The sequence below is a fragment of the Cervus canadensis genome, chromosome 7 (assembly GCF_019320065.1).
Source record: "Cervus canadensis isolate Bull #8, Minnesota chromosome 7, ASM1932006v1, whole genome shotgun sequence".
NCBI lineage: Eukaryota > Metazoa > Chordata > Mammalia > Artiodactyla > Cervidae > Cervus > Cervus canadensis.
The window spans coordinates 58,032,741-58,054,576 of record NC_057392.1 but is presented as its reverse complement, the minus strand read 5'-3'; the positions used below and the strand labels follow the sequence as shown (position 1 = coordinate 58,054,576).

At 38.2% G+C, this 21,836-nt stretch overlaps 1 protein-coding gene across 5 annotated transcripts in view; it reads left to right on the top strand.

Moving 5' to 3' along the window:
* VPS8 (VPS8 subunit of CORVET complex) overlaps positions 1-21,836 on the top strand; it is a 285,565-nt gene that overhangs the window by 118,038 nt on the left and 145,691 nt on the right. For all 5 annotated transcript variants that reach the window (XM_043473511.1, XM_043473513.1, XM_043473510.1 and 2 more), the window contains 3 exons: positions 10,299-10,370; positions 16,338-16,457; positions 17,486-17,542. In XM_043473511.1, the coding sequence (XP_043329446.1) occupies positions 10,299-10,370; positions 16,338-16,457; positions 17,486-17,542 (249 nt within the window). The remainder of the gene's footprint in view (positions 1-10,298; positions 10,371-16,337; positions 16,458-17,485; positions 17,543-21,836) is intronic.

Here is a 21,836-nt window from a genome sequence, read left to right as displayed (position 1 = left end):
ATTGCTCAGCCCTTCCAACTCTTTGTGACCCCATGAACTGTAACTCGCCATGCTCCTCTGTTCTTGGGAATTCTCTAGGCAAGAATACTGGAGTGTGTTGCTATGCCCTCCTCCCCCAGGGGATCTTCCCAACCCAGAGATTGGACCCAGTTCTCCGGGCATTGCAGGTGGATTCTTTTCCGTCTGAATAGAAAAATTTCATAATTTGTAGTTTAGAAAAATTCCCTCTGATTATTGAATGAAAAATGGATTGAAATAAGATAAGATTGGAGGCACGAAGATGTTAGCAAAATTTTGTGGTCATCTAGATAGAAGATAATGGCGGCTTGAATTAGGACAGTGACAGTGGGGGTTCTAAGACATGAAAGGATTTAAAAATATTTTAGGAGGTTTAGCCTTTGCGTGGACATACATCTTTATTTCTCTTGAGTAATACCAAATAATGAAATTACTGGGTCTTTTGTGAAGTATATTGTTTTACTTCATAAAAAACTAACAAGACTTTTTTAAAGTGGTTCTGCCAGTTTTCATTACAGTAGTATATGAGAGTGTCAGTTTCTTCTTCTTCTCTCCAAAAACATTTTATGGTTTATCTTTTTAATTTGACCATTCTAGTAGATGTGTACTGGTATCTCATGGTTTTTATATTTCTCTCCTGACAACTGACATTAAACATCTTTTCATTAAAATATATTAGCAAAAAAGTTATGTTTACCATTTGTATATTCTCTATCCATATATACTCTATGGTGAAAATATCCACTATTTGACCATTTTCCCCTATTTTTAAAGTGTATTTGTTTTCTTGTTTTGAGAATTTTTTTAAGGTAAGTTTTTAAAAATCAGATTATATGAATTTAGCAAGTGTTTTCTCCCAGTCTGTAGTTTGTCTTTTCATTTTCCTAACACTGTGTTTTGAATAGTGGAAATTTAAAATTTTGATCAAGTCTAATTTATTAGTTTTGTTTTAGGAATCCTGCTTCTGGGCCTGTAGCTGTGAAATCTTTGCCTAACCCAAGGTCACAAAGATATTCTCTAGAAATTTTATGGTTTTACCTTTAAATCTGTGATCCATTTTGAAGAAAGTTTGGCCTGTGGTGCAAGGTTTAGATACAAGGTCCTTTTTTCTTGTTTTTTTTTTTTTTTTTGCATTGAGATATCTAATTCTTATAGCATCATTTGACAAAAAGACTGTCCTTTCTCTACTGGATTGTCTTTGTACTTTGTCAAAGATACACCATCTATGTATACTGGATCTATTTCAGAACTCTGTTTCTATGCCCCTGGTCTGTCTATCTTGATGCCAGTATCACACAGCCTTGATTACTGTAGCTTTATAATGAGTATGAAAATCATGTTATATGTTCTTATTCTTTTTCAAAATTACTTTGTATTTTGTAGTTTTGGGTTGTTTTTGGCATTTCAGTATGAGTTTTAAGTTATCTTGTTAACTTCTGCAGAAGCCTGCCTGGATTTTAATTAGGATTGTATTCAGTGTTCAGTCAATTTAAGAATTGACTAAGCAATACTGAATTTTGTGGCCCATGAAAAGGTGTACTGTTCCATCAATTTAGATTTTCTTTAATTTTTCTTAGCAATATTTTGCAGTTTTCTATGTAGTTTTCTAAGTGATAGGATTCAATGTAATGTTTTCTCTACTATTATACAGTTAAAAATTTTTGAAGTAAAATATTTGCCTCCCACTTATCTTGATCTTATATACTGCCATAAGGAAAACTGATGTCAGCTTGACTTTTCTTAACTTTCCCAGAGACTTAATCTTTTCCTGGAGTACCAGAATACTTTTTTCCTTATATTAATATTTAATAGTTTAAGATATTACTCAGAATTGACTATTTTCGGTCAGTTTTGCTGTATATGTACTGTGGGCCTTTTCAATATGTGAATTTGAGTCTTTTTAGTTTAAGAAAGTTTTCTTGAATTACAGATTTAAATATTTTTTTCTGCTCCATTATTTTGTACTTCATCTTCAGAAACTTAGGTTATTTGTATATTATATCTTCTTTGTCTTCTATATTTATCACCTTTCTTTGGTCTCTTTTATTTCCTTCTTTGTTTAAATTTCATTTTCTTAGTTCTTTTTATTTACATTCTGTATTTCTGTTAACTATACTTTTGGTCATATCTGTTCTCCCTTTGGTAGCTTGTAATTCTGTCTTCATTTCTAAGATGACTTTTTTTTTCTTTCAGAATTTTTTTCCCCCCGAGTTCAGTTAGCTCTTATTTCACATTTTCCTACTCTTCATTTCTTTTCTGAATTCTTAAATTTCTGGTTTGTGATGTTCTTTCAAATCTGCAATTGTATGTTTAAATATATTTCATGTATGTTGAGATATTGTTTATAGTTTACTTCTATTTTGTGGCTAGTTCTTATTGTGCTTTATTCTTGAGTGCCTTCACTTTCTGGGTTTTGTGTGTGTGTGTGTGTGTGTGTGTGTCATTTTTCTTGTGGATTTTTCTAGACTAGCAATAATTGGTGATCTTGTTGGATCATGAGGGAAGATTGCATACTATTTTCCACATTGAAGTACCTGCTTTATTTGCTATAACTAAGTGTGGTTTCTTAAATAAATACTGTCTTTGGGGTGTAGTCTATTTTCTCAATCTTTGACAAGTCTCTTGTTTTAGTAGGATCTTTTTCTTTTTTTTTCCCAATTATTTTTATTAGTTGGAGGCTAATTACTTTACAATATTGTAGTGGTTTTTGCCGTACATTGACATGAATCAGCCATGGATTTGCATGTGTTCCCCATCCTGAATCCCCCTCCCACCTCCTTCCCCATCCCATCCCTCTGGGTCATCCCAGTGCACCAGACCCAAACACTTATCTCATGCATCCAACCTGGACTGGCGATCTGTTTCACACTTGATAATATACATGTTTCGATGCTGTTCTCTCGAAACATCCCACCCTCACCTTCTCCCATAGAGTCCAAAAGTCTGTTCTATACATCTGTGTCTCTTTTTCTGTCTTGCATATAGGGTTATCGTTACCATCTTTCTAAATTCCACATATATGCGTTAGTATACTGTATTGGGTCTTTATCTTTCTGGCTTACTTCACTCTGTATAATGGGCTCCAGTTTCATCCATCTCATTAGAACTGATTCAAATGCATTCTTTTTTAATGGCTGAGTAATATTCCATTGTGTATATGTACCACATCTTTCTTATCCATTCGTCTGCTGATGGGCATCTAGGTTGCTTCCATATCCTGGCTATTATAAACAGTGCTGCGATGAACATTGGGGTACACATGTCCCTTTCAGATCTGGTTTCCTCAGTGTGTTTGTCCAGGAGTGGGATTACTGGGTCATATGGCAGTTCTGTTGCCAGTTTTTTAAGAAATCTCCACACTGTTCTCCATTGTGGCTATACTAGTTTGCATTCCCACCAACAGTGTAAGACGGTTCCCTTTTTCCACACCCTCTCCAGCATTTATTGCTTGTAGACTTTTGGATAGCAGCCATTATGACTGGCGTGTAATGATACCTCATTTTGGTTTTGATTTGCATTTCTCTGATAATGAGTGATGTTGAGCATCTTTTCATGTGTTTGTTAGCCATCTGTATGTCTTCTTTGGAGAAATGTCTGTTTAGTTCTTTGGCCCATTTTTTGATTGGGTCATTTATTTTTCTGGAATTGAGTTGCAGGAGTTGCTTGTATATTTTTGAAATTAATCCTTTGTCTGTTTCTTCATTTGCTATTATTTTCTTCCATTCTGAAGGCTATCTTTTCACCTTGCTTATAGTTTCCTTTGTTGTGCAAAAGCTTTTAAGTTAATTAGGTCCCATTTGTTTATTTTTGCTTTTATTTCCAATATTCTGGGAGGTGGGTCATAGAGGATCCTGCTGTGGTTTATATCGGAGAGTGTTTTGCCTATGTTCTCCTCTAGGAGTTTTATATTTTCTGGTCTTACATTTAGATCTTTAATCCATTTTGAGTTTATTTTTGTGTGTGGTGTTGGAAAGTGTTCTAGTTTCATTTACAAGTGGTTGACCAGTTTTCCCAGCACCACTTGTTAAAGAGGTTGTCTTTTTTCCATTGTATATTCTTGCCTCCTTTGTTGAAGATAAGGTGTCCATAGGTACATGGATTTATCTCTGGGCTTTCTATTCTGTTCCATTGATCTATATTTCTGTCTTTGTGCCAGTACCATACTGTCTTGGTGACTGTGGCTTTGTAGTAGAGCCTGAAGTCAGGCAGGTTGATTCCTCCAGTTCCATTCTTCTTTCTCAAGATTGCTTTGGCTATTCGAGGTTTTTTGTGTTTCCATACAAATTGTGAAATTATTTGTTCTAGTTCTGTGAAGAATACCATTGGTAGCTTGATAGGGATTGCATTGAATCTACAGATTGCTTTGGGTCATATACTCATTTTCACAATATTGATTCTTCCAATCCATGAACATGGTATATTTCTCCATCTATTTGTGTCCTCTTTGATTTCTTTCACCAGTGTTTTATAGTTTTCTATGTATAGGTCTTTTGTTTCTTTAGGTAGATATTCTCCTAAGTATTTTATTCTTTTTGTTGCAATGGTGAATGGTATTGTTTCCTTAATTTCTCTTTCTGTTTTAGTAGGATCTTTATCTTGAGCCCTTCTTTCTTTACCACAGGCCTCCAAGGAGTATATTGCCTTTCCCTTTTCTATCTCAAAAGCTGTATCTTACCAAGACCTCTGAGTCATACTTGCCAGACTCCTTCCTTTGATCTTCCTATCAGCCAGTGCTATGATCCACTGGGTTACAGACCTGGCCTCAGTACTTGCTCACCCAGGATGGATCTTCCTTTTCTTTTAGAGGTGAATTCCATTTGATACTATATGTGTTCTGTGCCTGCTGAAACCTTGTCATACCCTCTCTTCCTCTACCCTATTCTCTCTTGACGGTTTTTTTTTTTTAATGAACTTTGGAGCCAACTTTGCTAATTAAGGATGTTTACTTTCCCAGTTTTATGTAAGTCAAAATTTTTAATATGTGTTGTCCTTCTAGTTTTCCAATTGGGCTGCGTTGTGGGTGATTCTTTTTCTTCTTTCTATATACATGGATCTTATTGGAAGATGTGTGAAGAGATTAGGACAGGGGTTCACAAATTACAGTCTGCAGACCAAATCCAGCTCCATTTGACCTCTGGCTTGGGTGAGACAGAATATTTTTCTATTTTTAAGGGTTATAAAAACAGAAGAATATGTCATGCAAATCACATGTATCCTGCAAAGCCTAAAATATTTTCTCCCTGGTCCTTTACAATGTTTCTTGACCCCTGGATCAGGATTTAGCCAACAATCATTATCTTACAGAAACTTTATAATAATTTTTAAGGGGCTACAGAAAGAAGTTTCTATGACCAAACTCACAGGTGACTTTGGACTTGAATTATGGTCTACTTTTTGCACTTCACAAACTGTCATTCTCCATTAGGACTTTACATATTATTCCTCTAACAAGCATTGTATAATTAGTAGAATCTTTGTGGAATGATAATGTTTTAACATAAATGTGCCATTTTGGTGGCAGCTGTTAACTACAGTCAAAATATATCATTGTGTATATCACAACATTCATAATGAAAGTATTTCACCACTTAATTATGTTTATAGTAGTAAAGTTGCAATGTGTGTTTCAAAGCAGTGAATACATGTTACCAAAAGGCAAGTGGATAAAGCAGTTCTTTTTTACTTGCTGTCAGTGCTGTAGTTATTTAATACATATGCTAATTCTCCATGATTTTGTGTTTGCTTGAATAGCACTTGTATTAGCAGATAGTATCTTGTCTTGACAGCGGAGTGACATCTCACTTTGGCAGGCTGGGTGTGAGGGGCAAGTTGTGTTTGTTTGAATGTGTGTGTATATTTGCTGTTTTCCTAAGCCTTAGAACTGAGAGACTTTCTCAACCATCTTTCCCTCTTCAGACTGGGTCATGTTTAACCCATGTAAACATCAAAATACCCTTGGTTTGAGCTTTCCGGATAAGAGTTCCTACAGTTCCCTAGGTAACTCATTTCAGCTTTTCTTAACTAACTGGCAGCAAAGCATTCTAGGTGAAGAAAAAAATTTTTATAAAGATTACATTTTCCTCTATAATTAACTAGACAAATCAGCAGTCATTGTTTAAAGTGCTTACTGTGTGTCAGACAAGAAAAGGGAAAGGACATGCTAGTAGAGAAGAGCCTGAGCAGAGAGTCTTTGGGGAAGTTGGGGAAGCTTGGGGCCAATTTAAAGAACAGCAGATATTCTGGTTTGAATATTAACTATGATGTAGTCTTGAAAGTTTGTGGCTTGGAAATTCTTCTTTAATCTGTTGGGACAACATGTAGTCTATTTTCTTGCTTCGGGATAGTCAGTAGTAAATTACTGCTTTGTAGATTTAAACATTTCATGCACAGATGGGCATAATAAAGGACAGAAATGGTATGGACCTAACAGAAGTAGAAGAGATGGCAGGAATACGCAGAAGAACTGTACAAATAAGGTCTTAATGACCAGGATAACCATGATGGTGTGGTGACTCATCTAAAGTCAGACATCCCGAATGTGAAGTCAAGTGGGCCTTAGTAGCATTACTACGAACAAAGCTAGTGGAGGTGATGAAATTCTGACTGAGCTATTTCAAATCCTAAAAGATGATGCTGTGAAAGTGCTTTACTCACTAGGTCAGCGAATTTGGAAAACTTATCAGAGGCCGCAGAACTGAGAAAGGTCAGTTTTCATTCCAATCCTAAAGAAGGGCAATGCCAAAGAATATTCAAACTACCACAAAGTTGCACTCATTTCACATGCTAACAAGATAATGCTCAAAATCCTTCAAGCTAGGCTTCAGCTGTTCATAAACCGAGAACTTCCAAATGTACAAGCTGGATTTAGAAAAGGCAGAGGAACAAGAGATCAAATTGCCAACATTCATTGGATCATAGAAAAAGCAAGAGAATTCCAGAAAAACACCTACTTCTGCTTCATTGACTACGCTAAAAAGCCTTAGACTGTGTGGATCACAACAAACTTTGAAAATTCTTAAAGAAATGGGAATACCGCACTACCTTACCTGCCTCCCGAGAAACCTGTATGCAGGTCAAGAAACAACAGTTAAAACTGGACATAGAACAACAGACTGGTTCCAAATCAGGAAAGGAGTACATCGGGGCTGTATATTGTCACCTTTGTGCAGAGTACATCGTATGAAATGCCTGGCTGGATAAAGCACAAGCTGGAATCAAGACTACTGGGAGAATATCAATAACCCCAGATATGCAGATGACACCACCCTTATGACAGAAAGCAAAAAGGAGTTACAGAGCCTTTTGATGAAAGTGAAAGAGAAGAATGAAGAAGCTGACTTAAAACTCAGCATTCAAAGAACTAAGATCATAGCACCCAGTCCCATCAACTCATGGCAAATAGATGGGGAAACAATAGAAACAGTGAGAGACTTATTTTCTGGGGCTCCAAAATCACTGTGGATGGTGACTGCAGCAATGAAATTAAAAGACGCTTGCTTTTTGGAAGAAAAAGCCATGATCAACCTGGACAGCATATTAAAAAGCAGAGACATTACTTTGGTGACAATTGTCCGTATAGTCAAAGCTGTGGTTTTCTCAGTAGTCATGTATGAATGAGAGAGTTGGATCATGTAGAAAGCTGAGCTCTGTAGAATTGATGCTATCGAATTGTGGTATTGGAGAAGACTCTTGAGAGTCGTTTGGACTGCACGGAGATCGAACCAGTCAATCCTAAAGGAAATCAACTGTGAATATTCATTGGAAGGACTGAAGCTGAAGCTCCAATACGTTGGCCACCTGATTCAAAGAGCTGACTCATTAGAAAAGACCCTGATGCTGAGAAAGGTTGATGGCAGGAGAAGGGGACGACAGTGGATGAGATGATTGTGAGAGGGTAACAGGCAGGAAGGCCAGGGGTCTCCAAACTGAGAAAATAGGCTGCAAGTGTCTCTTAAAATTCTATGTTGCTGTGACGACACCTGGTTCTACCTGAACTGAACTTTTCTTAAACCTTGAGCTAACCAATGCGTTTTTCTTATGGAAATATTTTTCTTAAGCTATGCTAATAAAATTATGTATTTGCTTTGAAATTTGCCTTTCTTCAAAATGGTTCCACCTAAGACTAACTTTTGACTGCTAATGGCTCAACAAATATTCATATCAGTTGTTTTATGGCTGGGGGATGACATACCTCATGCCATCCTATTTCAAAAATGCATATTGTGGGAGAGGGGCCTGGTGAAACTCTGTCAGCCTTGAGATGTCGCTCTTATCTGATTAATAACTTTCTAACAGACATAAAATAGCTTACTAAAACTAGCAGGGGAGGCAGTCTCCGTCCCCTTTCTGATGTCTGTCAGAAGCTTCTCTGTTCCTTTTTTATTTGAATAAAACTCTGCTATACAAAAGCTCTTGAGTGATCAAGAGTGATCAAACCTGGTCCCTGTTCCCGAAGTTAAATCTTCTTCAGAGATCACAAATCCGACACCGTTCACCATAAGCTATCAATTGGATGGCATCACCGACTCAATGGACATGAGTTTGAGCAAGCTCCGGGAGATGGCGAAGGACAGGGAAGCCTGGTGTGCACAGTCCTTGGGTTCGCAAAGAGACAGACATGACTGAGCGACTGAACAGCAACAAAGGGCCGCATGTCCTCAGTGAAAGCCTTAGGAAGAGCTTCAAGTCTTTTATCACTGTTATTCAATAAGTATTTTCAGTTTTTTTGTTTGTTTTTGGTTTTTACAGTGTTGTGTTGGTTTCTGCCATATAGCCACAGGAATCAGCCATGCTACTGCTAAGTCGCTTCAGTCATGTCTGACTCTGCGCGACCCCATATACGGCAGCCCACCAGGCTCCTCTGTCCCTGGGATTCTCCAGGCAAGAACACTGGAGTGGGTTGGCATTTCCTTCTCCAGAGCATGAAAGAGAAAAGTGAAAGTGAAGTCGCTCAGTCGTGTCTGACTCTTAGCAACCCCATGGACTGCAGCCTACCAGGCTCTTCCATCCATGGGATTTTCCAGGCAAGAGTACTGGAGAAATCCCCTCTCTCTTGAGCCTTCCTCCCTTCCCCCCTGCCACCCCTCTAGGCCATTACAGAGCACCAGAATGGGCTCCCTGTGTTATATACAGCTGCTTCTCACCAGCTATCCATTTTACACATAGTAGTGTATATATGCTGATGTTACTTTCTCTTATTAGTTCCATCCTCTCCCTCCCCAAACTGTGTCCACCAGTCTGCGTTTCCATTCCTTCCCTTCAGTTTCTTCATATGTGTATCCTATAGCTTCTGTGTATTTTCAGAATCCAGTGCTGTCATTTACTTGGGTGCAAGTTCTATTCAAAATGTATTTGGCTCTACTTGAGCAGGAACATAAAATAAAAAATGCTCTACTTGGCAGTGTTGTGAAAATAGAATACCTATTCTTTGTATGTATTCTTGAGGATTTTAATATTGTGACAGTTTTACCATAGTAATTTTTAAAAGTATCTATTGTGGAACATCATTTCTTCCTAGTTGTCATGGAAATCATAGAAATTTCTTTTCATGACAGTTAACAACTGTATTTCAGTTATTATTTCCAAATAGCATGGACGGGATGATGGCTGAGCATGTAACATGTATTTCATCCTTTTCAAATTCTTGCTCACAAATTGCCTCTTCCCATCAGTATTCTTTCTTTTTTTGTTGCCTATAAACTTTGCCTTCCTTTGTTTAATTTTTATTAATTTTAAAAATTCTTTTTTATTTTTGATTGTAATGGGTCTTCATTGCTGTGCGTAGGTTTTCTCCAGTTGCAGAGAGTAGGAGCTGCTTTCTAGCTGTGGTGCATGGGCTTTGCGGTGCAGTGACTTTTTCTGTTGCAGAGTGCAGGCTCAAGAGTGTGTGGGCTCAGTAGTTGTGGTGCCCAAGCTTAGTTGTTCCGCAGCATGCGGAATCTTCTCGGACCAAGGATTGAATTCACCACCAGGGATCTGCCTCGTGTCCCCTGCATTGGCAGGTGGATTCTTATCCACCATATCACCAGGGTGAATCACTTTTGGGTTGTATAACAATCACTTTATTTTTATACTTTTTATTCAGAATACTGTATAATATTGAATAATGTAGCCTTCTATTAAACTCACTAAAAATAACTTGTTAAAGTTATATAAGAAAAAACCTATTGAGGAATGGTTATCTTATTTGGGAATTTGCCTATTAACAAGAATTTAATATCTTGTTTCCTTCTAAAAGTTTCAAATAATACTTACCTTTTAAAAACTTTTTTCCTTTTTAGACTTTTGAAGATTTTAAAAATGATAAGCAAGCTGTAGAATATCAACAACGTATTGTGGATATTTTGTTGAAGGTGAGTATCCCTAGAATGTCTTTGTATTGGTATTTATATTTATAAATATGAATTACTTTATAGCAAGTTTGAAAATAATCTTGTTTAATAAAGGAATATGTTACAATCATTTAAAAGTTTTATGATGATGTCTTTGTCTTCAAAAGCTAAAGTCCTAATCATTCATTCAAAAAATATAATGTATCTCAGCTTTAGACTGAATGTTGGATAGAGTGCTACTCTTGAGAAATGCATATTGTAATAATTGCTATGTTAGTATGATTACATTTAGTAATGGAGGCTAACTTCAGAATGCTTTGAGAAAATAAAGTTCTGAAGAGTCGCCTGTCTCATACTAGCATCACTATGTTGCTAAGATAGTGCCATATGTGGTTTTGCCATGGTACTGAGATGATGGGTAACTTAGGAAAGATTTGAGGCACGCAGAGATGATCATCCCAATCTAAGTCCATCTGGATTCAACTGAAAACTATTTTGAGATTCATGCTGTTGCTAGTGAGTGACTGTGGAGACAGATTCTTTTCCTGTCCATCTGCACAGCTTCACCCAGGCCAGTTTCTTCTTGTAGTTAAAAGCTTAGTTTTTAATCCTGTTCATTTGGCTATAAAATGGTAGTTTCTTCCTCTTAGTGACTTTTAGATTATTTTGGAAAAGAGACCAAAATTGAAATATTTTCTTTGTGTATAATATTAATTCATTAACTACATTTAAGTTCTTTATAATTTTCAAAGCTCATTTGTATACATGATCTCATTTGAGCTATTTATTAGCCTTGTAAAATAGGCAGTGATGAATATGAGAGCTCCCAAATAACGTCAGTTTGATCTTGGTGGCTAGTATGGAGAATTTTCACTTAGGTTTCAAAATACCTTCCCGAATGGTCTTATCTTGTCCTTCTTCAATTTGTGATCTTACCTTTCTTCTAGGTAATATTGTTCTCTGGCTTCTCATTGGCACAGTTGAAATTAAGTTCTTCTGTGAGAGAAAGTTCAAAATAATAATAGTTTGTTGTGGAAATTTAATTTTCTCATATAAGTCTGGAGTGTAGGCAGCCTGGCCTAGTAGAGTGGGTTCACAAACTTGTCAGGGATGCACAACTCTTCCATCTTACTGCTGTTGTTCTTAGTACATGGTTTGTGTCTTCCAGTCCAAAATGACTGCTCAGGCTCCAGTATTACCTCTGCATTCTAACCAGCCTGAATGCAGAAAGAGATGAGGTAGAAAATGTTCTCTTTCTTTCAGAAAATTTCTTAGAAGTTACGCACCGCAATTCTGCTTATATCATGTTGATCAGCACTTAGCTAAGGAGACTGTGAAGTGTACTCTGTATTGTGGGTGGCCACGTGTTTAGCTAAAAATGAGGAGTTCTGTTTCTAAATTAGATGGAAGGAACAGATGTTGGAGCACAAGTAGTAGTTTTTGCCATACCCATCTAAGTTTTAACATGATATCCAAGATCCTTTTATACTTTCTGGCCCCTTACTACATCTCCGTAACTGCTCCTCTCTCTGACCTCCCCTCTCACCCCACCAGTCTGTATTATCAACTCCTCAACAGTTTTTTTTAGCCATGCTGAGCAGCTTGTGGTTCTCAGTTCCTCCACCAGGGACTGAACCCAGGCCATAGCAGTGAAAACCTGGAATCCTAACCTCTCGGCTACCAGGGAACTCCCTTCTCACCAATTTTAAATTGTTGGAATTCAGTGAACTTCCTGTGTCATCTTTTTTGGCTTGTGTTCTTTGTGTGAGTTTTCTTTTATCCCATCATGTGTTTTCCTTCGCTTTCTCTGCCTGGCAAATTCCTAGCCATTCTCCAAGACATAACGCAGAATATCATCCATGAGAAACTCTTCAGAACCCTCTCTCGCACTTCCAGTTTGATTTGTTGCCTTTTCTCTGGGATCGTATTACACTTCATGCTACATGTGTCTTTTCCTGCGTGGAATGAGTTTCCTGTAGGTAGAGACTGTAAGGGTGTGTTTTTTGGTCATTATTTTAACACGTCTAGCACGATACCTACAATCTGGTAGGTGTTCAAGAAATGTTTGCAAGTTGATTGATTTAGGATTTAAGTTTTAAAACTGTACTAAGTTGGAAAAATGATCCAAATGAAGGAAATAAAACTCCATAAAGTACTTAAACTGTTACTCTTGGTGAATTATTGCATTTGTATATTGTTTTTTTAATTGAAGTATAGTTAATTTATAGTATTGTGTTAGTTTAGGTATGGATCAAAGTGATTCAGATGTATAATATATATATTTTTTCAGATTATTTTCCATGATAGGTTATCACAAGATACTGAATATAATTCTCTGTGCTATACAGTAAATTATTATTGCCTATCTGTTTCATTATAGTAATTTGGTTTTTCTAAACTTTTTATTTTATATTGGACAGTAGCCAATTAGAGTGCTGTGATCCTGTCAGGTGAACTGCAGAGGAACTCAGCCATACATATACATGTATCCATTCTCCCCCAAACTCCCCTCCTATCCATGCTGCCAAGTAACATTGAGCAGAGTTCCCTGTGCTTATGTATGATGATTTGTATTTGTTAATTTTGTACTCCTATTGACCCCTGCCTCCTCCTTTTCCCTACCAGTAACCAAAAGTTTGTTTTCTGTATCTGTGAAACTCTATTATGTATATAGATTCATTTGTATTATTTATTAAATTCCACATGTAAGTGATACCATATGATGTTTGTCTTTCTCTTTCTGAATTACTTCACTAAAGTATAATATTCTCTAGGTCCATCCATGTTGCTGCAGATGGCCTTATTTCATTCTTTTATTTATTTATTTTTGGCTGTGCTGGGTCTTCGTTGCTGCACCGACTGTTCTCTAGTTGCGGCAAGCAGGAGCTACTCTCTAGCTGTGGCTGCATGGGCTTCTCTTTGCAGTAGCTTCTCTTGTTGTAGAGCATGGTCTCTGGGGAGCACGGCTTCAGTAGTTGTGGCTGCCAGACTCTAGAGCACAGGCTCAGTAGTTGTGACGCATGAACTTAATTGTTCGACGGCATGTGGGATCCTCCTAGAGTAGGGATCTAACCCGTGTCTCCTGCTTTTGGCAGGCAGACTCTTCATCACTGAGCCACCAGGGAAGCCCTACTTCATTCTTTTTTATGGCTTAGTAATATTCCATTGTGTGTGTGGGTGTGTGTGTGTGTGTGTGTGTGTGTGTGTGTGTGTGTGTGTGTGTGTGTGTGTGTGTGTGTGTGTGTGTGTGTGTGTATAAACCACATATTCTAAAGGCATTTGTCTCTTGATGGACACTTAGGTTTCTTCCATGTCATGGCTACTGTAAATAGTGCTGCTATGAACATTGGGGTGCATGTATCTTTTTGAACTGGAGTTTTCATCTATACAGGCTTCCCTGGTGGCTCAGATGGTAAAGTATCTGCTTGCAGTGCAGGAGACCCACGTTTGATCCCTGGGTCGGGAAGATCCCCTGGAGAAGGAAATGGCAACCCAATCCAGTATTCTTGCCTGGAGAATTCCACGGACAGAGGAGCTTGGTGGGCTTCAGTCCATGGGATCGCAAAGAGTTGGACACGACCGAGCAATTAACACTTTCATCTTTTGGGGATATATGTCCATGGGTAGAATTGCTGGATCATATGGTAGCTCTATTTTTAGTTTTTTTAAAGGAACCTCCATACTGTTTTACATAGTGGCTGCATCTTGTATATTATTTTGATAGTAGTTAACCTAGGGTCGGTGAAGAATGACCCTATCTCAGATGATAAGTTTGAGATTATTTTCTCATTTCTGGTGATAGAGTTGTAGTCATTTGTTGTTTTTCTGAGGGAGCACAGGAAAGGACCAGAAAACAGGAGAGTGAGCATCAAACCTCAGGCATTATCGTGGGTGCTGAATGGCTGCAGACATAGAGCGGGAAAGCTGTAAATTTGTGACTTTGTATAAGATTGTCCAGAAAATTTTGTCAGCATGGTCTCTGAAATTGATCAGAGAGAAGAAATGGAAAGAAGCTAAAATTTCTGGGATAATACCTAGTTGGACACTTGCTGAAGTGGCGAGGGAATGGGGCTGTGAGTTAGAACTGTTTCCTTAGAAGACGTTTTTAGGATCAGACAGGTGAGAGAGTAGTTTAGACTTATAGAGCAAAAGGAAGAGCTAAAAGCAGAGAAGAGCACTAATTGGGCCCTGAGAGTTGAATCCTAGGAAAGGGCCCACACACGGAAAGGAAATGATGATTGGGTATTTTAAAGCTATAGAAAGCTCTTTTAATATTATAAATTGGAATTTAGATACACAGATTAACCACTTGAAACATCCTCATATTCTAGTAATGATAAGTATGTACTTGAACAAGCTTTGATTGCTGGACTAAGTAAAAGATGGGCAGTAAAAGACAGGTGCAAACTGCTTAGCAAAGTGAGAAAAGGCAGGCCAAAAATGGGGCCCCAAGGGAATGTTTATCATTGAAGGGAAAATGAAAGGAGAGACTTTGTCGATGAGATGGGCTGTTGTTCCCTAATTTGTTGTAGAATTGCCTCCTTAAATTCAGTTAGTTTAAAACAATGCCTGGTCTTCCTTCTCAGACTTCTGCCATCTCCCTCTTTGTTAATAGCATTGTTCTCCTCCCTGCCTGTCAGGCTCAAGACCTGTCCTTTTTCATTCTTCCTTTAGCCACACGTTTCCAACATGTGACTACCTGCCCTGTCTCCTCTCTCTCTGCAGTGACTTTCGCACCTGTTTCTCCTTCCCTGTTCATCATCACTGCATTGTTCTGAACTCCTCTGACTCTCCCTTGGACCTCTGCAGTCCCATGCATCTTGGTCTCTCTACCTTCATTTCTTGCTTCTGTTACTTTATCCTAAGTACTGCTGTTGGGGTAATTTTCCTAAGCATAGTGCTGATCACAATCAGCTCTCCTCATTGCACCTTTAGTAACTCCTCCATTTTCTAACAAATAAATTCTGGATTCCTTAGAAGGGCATTGGAGCCCTAAGTTATTCCTTTGGTTTGATTTTTCCCTCCTCTTCATGCATACTGCTGCATTCTAATGAAGCATGGCATTTCTCCAAACAAACTTATATTTTCTTGTGTTCATGTTTTTGCCCCCACTCTTCTCTCTGCCTGGACTGCTCTTTCTCCTGACATTTCTTCTCCTGTCATGGATTCCACATGGGCTTTAAAGTTTAGTTTAGAGGCTACTTTTCTCATTTTTTTGTTTCAAATTTTTCCTCTGATCAGTTGGACTAAATTTTCCCCACTGTGCTTCCATAGTCATTTGTTCCTTTATAAGTGCTGATCACATTATGTTTTTTATTTAAGATTTGTTTACCTGTCTCACCTTCCTTTCTGGTTCACAATTCCCTTGAAGGCTTCTACCATAAGCATCTTAGGCATAGTAGTAGGTACTCAAGAGATGAGAGCTCACTTAAATCAGAGGAGAGATTATGACTTGATAACTGTGTGTGGTTATAAAGAGCGTGTTATTTGAAACCATCTGTTCACTAAACTGCTTATAGACAAGGCAGAAGCCATTCACTTCATTGACTCATAGGCTGGCTGGCTTCTTTTCTGGGATATCTTCACTCTCAAGTTGTCTTACCTTTAAACCTGAAAGCAGCTCCCTTCTTCCTGTGTTGGTGGACAGATTTTTAATAGAGTTACTTTAATTTTAGATTCTCTTTTAAGAATTCAAGAAGCAAACATGATTAATTTCTTTCTTTTTTTTTTTTGAAATCTACCTCTAACGATTCAGTTCTTATCCAACTTGTGCCTATAAATATGCCAGAAATCAGTAAAATGCTTTCAGGGAGTGCAGGTAGTTGTGCTTCTTCTCTGAATGGTGTTGAACTCAATTGTCACACAGCTGATAAAAGAATCTTTTTGTGACTCCTTCATACTGAGGCTTCCCCACCCCCACCTCTAATTGTATATTTTTTTGTGTCAAACCAGATGGTATATTGAATAAATGGTCTCTTTTGCTCATAGGTTATGGTGGAGAATTCAGATTTTACGCCCTCACAAGTAGGGTGTCTCTTTACCTTCCTTGCCCGGCAGCTTGCAAAGCCTGACAACACCTTATTTGTAAATAGAACCCTTTTTGATCAGGTGAGTGTCTTTAACCATAAGAAGTAGAATTGTTTTTCTTTACTCTTTGTAGAAAAATTCACTGGATTACGTGGTTTCTTAATAGAATAACCTACCAGGTAAGTGTCCTATGAGGTAGAGGCTTGTTCATCTTTCAGTTTGGATCTAAATTAGATTTGGTTTTTTAGTGTTGTGTTTGGATAGTGTGACAGTTCAGTCATGGGAGTATGATTTGTGGAGATTGGTTTATAGAGATTGTTTTCCCAATTATTCTGTTCTAAATTTGCCTAGAATTTTTGACTTAAGAATTTTTCAATTTAATAATTACCCATCTCATTGGTAGTAAGACTATGATGTTGATCATCTGGAAGAGAGATTACTTTTAGAAAATCTGAATTTACTTACTAACCAGTCTGAAGACATTTCCAAACCCCAGTTAAATATCTTCTACAAAGCCACAGGTGGCAAAGAAAATACTCTTTACCCTGGAGAAAGTTGCTAATAATGACCAGCATTTATTGAGCACTTCATAGTGCCATGCTCTGCTTCAAAGTTTTACATGTATGTATTAACTCAGTACTCCCAGTACCTCTGAACTTAGTATAGTTGTTACTCCTGTTTTGCAGATGAGGAAGCTGAAGGCTGGAGAGGCTAAGTCACTCATCCAAGTCATTTAATAAGTGTTATTACCAGCAATAAAGGTTATTATTAAGTGTTAATAAGGTTAGGATTCAAATTCAAGTGGCCTGATTCCAAAGTCCATACTTAGCTTGGTCCATGGTATTGTGGATCTTAAGGTATATATATGATGTCAGATTCTAGTCATGTTTCTAAATAGTAAAGAAATGTGTTTAAGGTATATATTAAATTGTTAGCATAACTGAGCCTGCTGTGTCATATATTGGGCCGACCAGCTGGGAAGATACCATATCCCTATGGTGTTTGTTGAGCTGGGTGTGAATGAGTTGGTGATACAGAAAGAGTAATTATGGTTTTTCTTATGGCATGCATGCTGGTATCCAATTTAAAAATACCTTTTCTTTGACCAGGTCCTTGAATTCCTTTGTAGTCCTGACGATGACTCCCGACACTCTGAAAGACAGCAGGTATGAGCTGCTAGAACTCATCTTCCTAAACAATGGGAAAGACACCAGAGTAAACCAGAAAGAGCCTTCTGTACTAGACCTGACAAGGCATGAGGGTAGAAGGACCTGTGTCTAACCCTAGTACTATGTGAGATAGTGGCAACTGGGAAGTAATGTGGATGGTTGTTAGTTTGAGCCTCACAAACTATTAATAAATTCCTAGGCACCTGTCTTGCATTTAGCATGACATCAATAGAGAATATAAATTTTATCCTTCTCCTTTATGAGCAACAATTTGGCACCTATTATATGCTCCTTTCTGTCATTATGATTAAGTTAGTAACCATACGTAGTTGCTATGGTCATGAACCAGAAACACTTTAAGATCTTGAGGATTGGAGCACTCAGCTTTTGGGAGTGCCCTGTGGTTCCACTGCACTACTGCTCACCATTTCTGGAGACTGGCGTCCATCTCAGTCAGTCAGTGTCTGACTCTTTGTGACCCCATGGACTGCAGCACACCAGGCTTCCCTGTCCATCACCAACTCCTGGGGCTTACACAAACTCATGTCCGTCAAGTCGGTGATGCCATCCAACCATCTCATCCTCTGTTGTCCCCTTCTTCTCCCGCCTTCAGTCTTTCCCAGCATCAGGGTCTTTTCAAATGAGTCAGTTCTTCACATCAGGTGGCCAAAGTATTGGAGCTTCAGCTTCAGCATCAGTCCTTCCATTGAATATTCAGGACTGTTTTCATTCAGGACTGACTGGTTGGGTCTTCTTGTAGTCCAAGGAACCCTCAAGAGTTTCTCCAACACCACAGTTCAAAAGCATCAATTCTTCGGTGCTCAGCTTTCTTTATAGTCCAACTCTCATATCCATACATGACTACTTGAAAAACCATAGCTTTGACTAGACGGACCTTTGTTGCAAAGTAATGTCTCTGCTTTTTAATATGCTATCTAGGTTGGTCATGGCTTTTCTTCCAAGGAGTAAGCATCTTTTAATTTCAAGACTGCAGTCACCATCTGCAGTGATTTTAGAGCCCAAGAAAATAAAGTGTCTCACTGTTTCCACTGTTTCCCCATCTATTTGTCATGAAGTGATGGAACTGGATGCCATGATCTTAGTTTTCTAAATGTTGAATTTTAAGCCAACTTTTTCACTCTCTTCTTTCACTTTCATCAAGAGGCTCTTTAGTTTTTCTTTGCTTTCCACCATAAGGGTGGTATCATCTGCATATCTGGGGTTATTGATATTTCTCCTGGCGATCCTGATTCCAAAATGCTTTATCCAGCCTGGCATTTCGCTTGATGTACTCTGCATATAAGTTAAATAAGCAAGGTGACAATATACAGCCTTGATTTACTTCTTTCCCGATTTGGAACCATCTGTTGTTCCATGTCCAATTCTAACTGTTGCTTCTTGACCTGATACAGATTTCTCAGGAAGCACGTGAGGTGGTCTAGTATTCCCGTGTCTCTCAGAATTTTCCAGTTTGTTGTGATCCACACAGGCAAAGGCTTTGGCGTAGTCAATAAAGCAGAAGTAGATGTTTTTCTGGAACACTCTTGCTTTCTTGTTGGTCCAGCGGATGTTGGCAATTTGATCTCTGGTTCCTCTGCCTTTTCTAAAACCAGCTTGAACATTTGGAAGTTCATGTACTGTTGAAGTCTGTCTTGGAGAAGTCTGAGCATGATTTTGCTAGCGTGTGAGATGAGTGCAATTGTGTGGTCGTTTGAACATTCTTTGGCATTGCCTTTCTTTGGGATTGGAGTGAAAACTGACCTTTTCCAGTTCTGTGGCCCCTTCTGAGTTTTCCAGATTTGCTGGCATGTTGAGTGCAGCACTTTCACAGCATCATCTTTTAGGATTTGAAATAGCTCAACTGGAATTCCATCACCTCCACTAGCTTTGTTCATAGTGATGCTTCCTAAGGCCCACTTGACTTCACATTCCAGGATGTCTGGCTCTAGGTGAGTGATCACACCATCGTGGTTATCTGGGTTATGAAGATCTCTTTTGTACAGTTCTTCTGTGTATTCTTGCACCTCTTCTTAATATCTTCTGCTTCTGTTAGATCCATACCTTCTGTCCTTTATTGTGCCCGTCTTTGCATGAAATGTTCCCTTGGTGTGTCTAATTTTCTTGAGGAGATCTCTAGTCTTTCCCATTCTATAGTTTTCCTCTATTTCTTTGCATTGATCACTGAGGAAGGCTTTCTTATCTCTCCTTAATGTTCTTTGGAACTCTGCATTCAGATGGGCATTTCTTTCTTTTTCTCCTTTGCCTTTAGCTTCTCTTCTTTTCTCAGGTATTTGTAAGGCCTGCTCAGACAACCATTTTGCATTTTTGCATTTCTTTTCCTTGGGGATAGTTTTGATCACTGCCTCCTGCACATAGTCATGAACCTCGGTCCATAGTTCTTCAGGCACTCTGTCTATCAGATCTAATCCCTTGAATTTATTTGTCACTTCCACTTTATAATCATAAGGGATTTGATTTAGGTCATACCTGAATGGTCCAGTGGTTTTCCCTACTTTCTTTAATCTAAGTCTGAATTTTGTAATAAGGAATTCATAATTTGAGCCACAGTCAGCTCAAATGTTTCTGCTGACTGTATAGAGCTTCTCCATCTTTGGCTGTAAAGAATAGAATCAATCTGATTTCGGTATTGACCATCTGGTGATGTCCATGTGTAGAATCTTCTCTTGTGTTGTTGGAAGGGGTGTTTGCTATGATGAGTGTATTCTCTCGGCAAAACTGTGTTAGCCTTTGACCTGATTTGTTTTGTACTCCAAGGTCAAATTTGCCTGTTACTTCAGGTATCTCTTGACTTCCGACTTTTGCGTTCCAGTCCCCTATAATGAAAAGGACATCTTTTTTGGGTGTTAGTTCTAGAAGGTCTTCATAGAACCATTCAACTTCAGCTTCTTCAGCATTACTGGTTGGGGCATAGACTTGAATTACTGTGATGTTGAATGGTTTGCCTTGGAAATGAACAGAGATCATTCTGTCATTTTTGAGACTGCATCCAAGTACTGCATTTCGTTTACTAAGTTTGTTTACTGTGATGGCTACTTCATTTCTTCTAAGGGATTCTTCCCTACAGTAGTAGATATAATGGTCATCTGTGTTAAATTCACCCATTCCAGTCCATTTTAATTCACTGATTCCAAAAATGTCAATGTTTACTCTTGCCATCTCCGGGTTTGACCACTTCCAATTTGCTTTTGATTCATGAACTTAACATTCCAAGTGCCTATGCAGTATTGCTCTTTACAGCATTGGACTTTGCTTCTGTCACCAATCACATTCACAAGAGGGTGTTGTTTTTGCTTTGGCTCCGTCTCTTCATTCTTTCTGGAGTTATTTCTCCATTGATCTCCTGTAGCATATTGAGCACCTACCGACCTGGGGAGTTCATCTTTCAGTGTCCTATCTTTTTGCCTTCTCATACTGTTCATGAGGTTCTCAAGGCAAGAATACTGAAGTGGTTTGCCATTCCCTTCTCCCATGGACCATGTTTTGTCAGAACTCTCCACCATGAATCCGTCTATCCCTCCACTAATCACTGTGAGAAAAAAACTGATCACCATTCCTTTCTACTTAGCCACTTGCTTGAGAGTCCTTTCTAGGAGTAGGATTTCTTAATAGCTTAGCCACTGTAATTGTGAGCACTAAGACAGTCTGTTTATAACTGATGACAAGATTTTGTCAGATAAGTAAGCTACAAAAATTAAGTACTTTGGGAGCAATGCTGATTTTTTTATGGTAATATATTCCCAGCCGGAAGTTGAGACTCAGATAAAGAACATAGGAACGCAACAGTGAACTCTTTCTCTCCACAGCTGTGGCCCCGTGACTGCTGCAGACTATCTTAGGAAAGAGAACAGCTGCTTAAATTTTGATTGTCTCTTAAATTATATAAATACAAGCAGTAATGTGGGTCCCTCATTTTGCCCCTGTTTCTCTGTTGGCAGGAAAAGTGAATCTTGTTATGGATGGTGTTGCTATATAAAATGATAAAAACTTTTTATGTAAATTACTAAATAAAACAGAAATAAAAACCAAGTCTAAATGTAAAAGCCAAACCTTTAAAAGTAATCATAGTTAGTAATCTGTTATTGGGAATCCCTTTTGAGATTACCTGGGAATTTTTTTTCCCCACTCATTTTAGAAAATAGAAAACTGATGACGTAAATTGATCAAGGTCATAACTAAAATTAGAGCTCAGTTCCTTCCCTTCTAATCCAGCAGTCTTTTTCTTATACTGTTTTTTGTATATCAAAATTGTGTACTGATATGAATGTTGATT